The 6,639-nt window shown below is 40.1% G+C and overlaps 1 protein-coding gene across 1 annotated transcript in view; it reads right to left on the bottom strand.

Moving 5' to 3' along the window:
* Positions 1 to 3,513: 3,513 nt before the first annotated feature.
* The window catches only part of scara5 (scavenger receptor class A, member 5 (putative)), a gene marked incomplete in the record, with an annotated part of 96,412 nt that continues 93,286 nt past the window's right edge, over positions 3,514 to 6,639 (bottom strand). Inside the window, 1 exon segment of the mRNA XM_035678497.1 lies at positions 3,514 to 4,796. Coding sequence (XP_035534390.1) covers positions 4,663 to 4,796 — 134 coding nt within the window.

Raw genomic sequence — 6,639 nt, 5'->3', positions numbered from 1 at the left:
GAGGGGGGTGGGAGGGTCACCATTTTCACCGGAACAGGCCATTTAACCATCCAAATGATTTCTAAACGGGTTTATTAAGCTGAAAAAGTTGCCAAGTTCCCCTTTAAATAATAATCTAAACTTTAAAAATAACAATTTCATTTAGTTTTATTCACAGAAATGATGCTGAGATATTGACCTACTGTGTGTATTTTTAAAGTTTTCTTACACACCTTAAAATCAAGAAGGTTTCCGCTGTGAAGCTTTGGCGACCCCTAGTGGAGGCCCCGACCCCCAGGTTGGGAACCACTGCTCTATAAGACCGCTATAGCTGTATGGCGATGGACGGAAGGGACATCTAGCAGCCTGGTGCTGAATGAGAGACATCAGAACCAGACACACTGAGGTCTGGCTGCCACTCAGTCATACTTCAGCTACTTTGGAGACGCACATAAAAACAGAGCAGATATTGTACGAGTGAGTGTGTGTTAGAGAATTACACTCAATCATGCACACATTAGTTGGAAAGTATACAACTTTAAAACCTTGTAAATGTCTAATTTGTTCCATTCACTCCTTTTAAGTACAGATAAAAAAGAAACTGGATATCCGAGTGTAACTGCAGCGTATATCAGGTTGCTAATGCTGTATATAAAGTGTGTGTATGTGTGTGTGTGTGTGTGTTCACCTGAAGACAAATGAGTTAAACATGGTTGAATGATATTTGGATGCCGGTGTTGTACAGGTAACACTGTACTTTGGCAGCTGTGAGTTTCAGTGAGAGATCTGTTTTTAATTTTTACATTTGAAGGACCCGACTGCCCAGAAATCCTCTGAGGTGGAGTCATTTATCAGTAAACTCTTAATGTGTTACTGTATTTTATCACTTCCTGTGCTGAGAAAGGAATACATCTGCTGTATTTCAGCTATATGAATCTTTATGTAAAGTCTGACCTGGTCCCCTTTAGGATTAATAGTTTAATTATTTTGGTTCATAAAATGTGCAAAAATAGTGAAAAATGCTGAAATGATAAAAAATCTAAAGCAAATACCCACATTTGAGAAGCTAAAGGCGATTGGTTTCAGTTCTAATGTGTATTATAATAATTAGATCGATGCACTTTTAATTAGTCGGATAGTCGCAGAAAAACAAAAACAACTTTAAACTCTGTCCAGGAGCTGCGCCTCGTCGACAGGACTTAAGTATCACAACACGGACCTATATCAGTTGTTACACAGGGAGTCGCATATCGGTGCATTGCTGCATATGCTAACTGTGCTAACTGGCTGCTGCCACTACCTAGTTAGAGGCTGGGTGGTCCACAGCGGCTCCGACCAGGACTCTGACTCTGGGGACGACAAAGACACGGTGGGATTTGTTTCAGTGAAGTTGGAAGTGATGAAGTGAAGACTGTGTGATGTTACACTGTGTTGAATCCTTGCTGGTTGTTCTGACACATTCACAATCATTACTGCTGCTTCTGTTAGCGTTTAACAGGCTGCTGTTCACAAATAGAGATTTAAATAAGTAAATTAAGACGAATCGAAGACTGAAATAACGACTAGGAAAATCTTTAGTAGGGGACAGTACAGTAATAATACAGTACACATACTGTTGGTGTCATTAAGTCCTAATAGGAGTATTATTACTTTTATAAAACCGGAAACAAACCCTGTGAACAAAGTGAATTAAGGGAAATGAATGTCAGTTCATTATAAAGGGTCTGATAATGTCTGTAATGTACTAAATTGAGCTTGTTGTTATTCAGCAGTGGTGAAAGCTATCGAGTGAGTTATCAGTCAAACAGTCAAAATTCCCTTTTTTGTTTTGATACACCTCAGTCTATTGAGTCTGGTTTCTCACCTCATTTTCCCTTTTCCCTCTTTTCCTGCTTTCATTTGTCTTCCTCTGTAGCAGAGTCGTGGTTTAAAACCCTCCACAAACACTAAGGCACTAAGGAACACGAGGTAGAAAAAGTCATTTCTGGCTGCACTTCCTTAAAAAAGTCAAATTCGTATCCAACATTTTCTTTCTTTCTCTCTCTCAAATGGACACAAACTCTTAAAAGCACATCACGTGTGCAGAATCATTTTCATAAAAAGAAAGTGGGCCAGACCATCGGTTTACCCTACGAAAGGACAACTTTCACTACAGAATATATGATCAGAGGGAATTCAACTACAGCTCCTTAGAGGACAGAACTGTGAGGTTTTTAAAGACGAATTTTAAGGTGCACTAAAATCTTGTTTTCCCTTTTCAAATATAAAACTTTACAGGGTAAAGACACAGGTTCCTGCATATATTTTATTCCAACCTGGATGTCTCCTGTTGGCTCCGGCAGGGAGGTGAGCAGGGACACTTGGGAGGTACCAGCCTTTTTGGATTTGAGGGCAGCCGTAAAGATTAAACCTCGCGGAGAGAGGCATAAAACTCACAAGAAAAAGCTTGTCTGTTATGGTTGGTTTAGTGTGTGTGTGTGTGTGTGTGTGTGAGTGCACATGTGCATTGATGCTAAAACAACCCAACTTTTGGCAATGAGCACTGACAGACCCACCGCTGTAAATCGTACAGGGCAGGCGTCCACACATCCATCTGTTTATACTCATCTGTTCTCTCTTCGTCGTAATCAATTCATCTGTCAGCTGCAGTGACTGTTAACCCTTTCACTAAATGTTTTTAGAAACATAAAGCACACGGTAAACACTGATTTGGTGATTTGCAGGTTAAAGAAGGTCTAGATGTTGAGCTGAAAAGCTGCGATAATTGATTTTTTTTCTCACCTAATAGAAGATACAACCCTAAAATGTCCTCATACAGTTGTGGCCAGCAGACACAGAACAACGTTAGCATTCATGTGCACTCGATGGAAGTCCAATGATCTCCTTTTAGCTCTGTTTTGATCTCTGCTGCTTTAGCTGCTGAATGTTCCACTTAAACCAACATGACGTAACGTTTCTACTTTGAAATAACAGCTTCTCAATCATTATTGATGCGAGTTGTAACGGGGTGAATGTCGCCTCTGTGCGCCTGTTCTTGCACAATGTTACCAACAGCTACGTCACTGATTTGGTGAAACTGGATCATATTTTATGGAGGAAATGTTTTCTGGTTTTCCCACTGATGTCCTCCAGCTGCTCAACTCGCTGTGATTTACAGAGTTTGCTGATGGACAGTAAAGTAATTGCTGCCAAATGTTAATGTTAATGCTAGTTAGCTTAGCCCTGAGCGTGCGGGGTCGGGTGCTCACAGCACTGTGGGAGTGTTGGAGCTTTGGGTCGAGAGGGGAGGAGGATGTTTTCAGGCCTCAGAAAGAGAGCGGCGCCTGTTAGGAATACCAAATCTTACATAACGTTGCTTTAATTTACCAACTTGTCACTAACTTCACCACATCGACCGCATCATTTTCATTTGGGGAGCAGGAATCCAACCTGGTAACAGGCATTAAGAATACGTAAATAACCAATCTTCTCGCTGTCTTGTTTGTTTATGTAGGTCATATAGATGCCTCAGTATTCAAACTAACATACAGGTTATGTTTTAACAATGAACTTTGTAGAACTACAGATTTTCTTTGGGTAAAATATATATAATATTTAAAAAACCCTTTCATTTTAATTTGAAGGTACCCTTTGTGTATTTTTGATCACTTGTTGCGCTATGGAGAAATGTTTTGTTTTTTGTTTTATTTGCATGAGGACGCACACAGAAAAAGTGATGGATACAGTCCTGCAGAAGACTGCTGGACTGCTAGAAGGGTTGTCCTCTATTAGTTGATTAAACCGTTGGTTGATGAGAAGTCTTAGTTGACCCCTTTTTAATTATCATAATAATAATAATCCGTTCGGGAGCAAACATGGAGGTACAGTAAAAATCGGCTTTGCAGATGTTTTAAGAGGCTGGAAAAGTACTCAGCATGTTTGTTAGTTCTGGTAAGTAACACTGAATATTAAAAATCCCACAGGAATTTAAAAAATGTGAACTCTTAGCCCAAATTTTGTCCAGTTTTAACTCAACTCAAACTGCTTTTTGACCTGCAAACCATGAAATGATTGCTCACTGGGTAATACTATACAATGATATATAATAAGGCACCGCCGTGTATGTGTACGTTCACTCAAAAGCCGTTCCTGTATAATACTGTGAAGAGCAGCTGCCTGTAAATGAAAGATCAGTTTATCAATAACAGTCTCGTCAGTTTCGTTTCAGCTCCTCAGCGACTTGCAGACACCAGCAGACGAATTGAAGGCTTTGTGATGGTGAAGTTGTCGGATTAGCTTTCTCCCAACTCCGGAGGCAAAAACAGCAAACCTGACGAGCCTCTGATGGTCTGAAAGCTGACCTTCGGCCCTCAATGAAGACTTGAGTCCTGCTGTGCGTTCATCCCCGTGTACCAGCTCGTAACAGTTGCCCAAAGTTAAACAATGTCTGCATTTTCTTTGCTCTCATGATTCAGTCTTGAAGCTAAATGTTTAATCATGAACTTCTTAAAAAAAAAGCTGCAGATTTACTTCATGCACAACGTGGAGGTTTGTCAGGTGAGGTGGCAAAAAACGGCATACTGCGAAATGACACCCCAGGCAGTGGTGGGACGTTGTGCACCTTGTAGCTTCTTGAAGGTTTAAGGCACTCTTTAAGGAGACGCTCGGCCGCTGCAGCAGTGTCAGGATCATGAAAAGGTTTATTTAGGTGATGCAGGTCACACCGGCGTCCTCCACGTGGCCACAGTTGGTTTTGCCCCAGCCAGGAAACTTACACTGGTGGATGGTGTCTTCAGCCCCAGTACAAGCCACATCATCCATCCAGATCAGACCGGTACCTGCACAAAGAGGAGGACACATGCATAACACTGCAGTCAGGACAATTTATTAACTGTGTAGACACACACATTTTAGACTCACTGATAGACTTGAGTTAAATTAAAAAAAGAAGATTTTTATATATATTTAATTCAATTCAATTCAGTTTTATTTGTATAGCGCCAATTCATAACAGAAGTTATCTCAGGACACTTTTCAATAGAGCAGGTCTAGACGAACTCCTTCTTAACATTTACAGAGACCCAACCAGTACCACCTTGAGCAAGCCTTGGTGAGCGGCAAGAAAAACTGGCCTTTTAAGAGCAGAGAACCAGGACACGACCTTTCGACTCTAGGTGGGTGGGTCATCTGTCTCGACGCCAAGTTGGGTAGAAGAGAAGAGAGAGGCAGACAGACGAACGCAACAACAGTAGCAACAACTATACTAATAGTAAGTGACGATGATAATGAACATTACTATACTTTTAATATAACTAATAGATAATAACACTAATATCAGTGAATATATAGTCTACCACCATTAGAATTCAGTGCTTTAACTATAATGCCACAATAATCTAATGTTTTGAGTTTCCAAATAATCTTTATTTGAGGGCAAATATATTGATATACCTAGCATATATTTCTGCCACCTCTTAAAGTCTCAATGTCACGCCAAGAATAATTCTCTTCATCTGTCCCTGCTTTGATGCTCATTTCAAGTCAATTCAGTTTTCTTTGTATAACATCAAATCATAACAAAAGTTATCATGTCAGCAGGTCTTGACCGTAACCCCTTCATAAAAGTATTTACAGAGAACCAACAATTTTCGCACCATGAGGGCAAGCACTTGGCAACAGCGGCAAGGACAAAACAAACTTCCTTTCCTTTGTTGTATGTCTTTTGACTATATTTTGATGATTGATATATTGCAACAACCTGAAACTGCCCTGTGATATTGCAGCAAAGTTTAAACAGTGAAATTATTAAAACCGCTGAAATATGCATGTCAGGCCTGTAGGTGGCAGTGTAATTTTGTTTTTGACTTGTCTTGTAGTAATGGTGCAGATTTTTACTGAAGGTAAGGTTAATAATCTGCAGCACAAACACAGCTCGATAGTCTGCCATTGTTGTCGTTGTTTTACTATTCGCACATGGCTATTTGGCTGAAAACGTTAAGTTAAGCGGGGTCGTGTTGTCACCAGCGACGGTAACAGTGAATCCAATAGAAAGCAAGCAGTCAATACAGAGGGAAATAATACTCATAACACTGAGAAATGCCTTATTTGTGATAATGATATATTATAGTGATATTGTGATAAAAATAATGGGTGTTGGTAATGCAGTTTGGGATGTAGAGAGCAGAATTTCCTCCACATTATTACCGAAGTAAGAAAGCTTTTGGCTGTGTTGTTGTCATGTGAGAAGAAGGTTCTGTGGAGGAAACATCTGCGTCTAAACAGCTTGTATCTGTCAGCATGTTCTCTTCTTACATTGTATGAACTAGCTGTAAATCTTCGGGTTTGAAGGACTTTGTGTACTAATTTCTCAGGCAGACAAATGATTCTTCAGTTGTTGATGCCTTTTTTCCCCCAGAAAATGTACTGATTATAACGAAGGTTAAAGGTCTTTAAAAGTGGATGCAGAGACGTCCAAAGAAACAGTCATCATTAGAGTGTATACGAGTCTTCTGATTGAGACAGTAAGTACTCCCAGTGCTTCCTCAGAATTGTTGATCAGATAATATTGTATCCGGTAATAAAACACACAGCTCCAGCTGGTAAGCAGAGCTTTTGGCAGTATTGTTCTCGCTATAAACCTCGGTTCCTGTTTGTAAAACAGGAGTCACTGGAGGCTTCAGA

Source organism: Morone saxatilis, unplaced genomic scaffold (assembly GCF_004916995.1).
Source record: "Morone saxatilis isolate NCDOM2014 unplaced genomic scaffold, NCSU_SB_2.0 Contig7, whole genome shotgun sequence".
Lineage (NCBI taxonomy): Eukaryota > Metazoa > Chordata > Actinopteri > Moronidae > Morone > Morone saxatilis.
The sequence above is the reverse complement of the archived record's forward strand: the minus strand, read 5'-3'. Positions and strand labels throughout refer to the sequence as shown.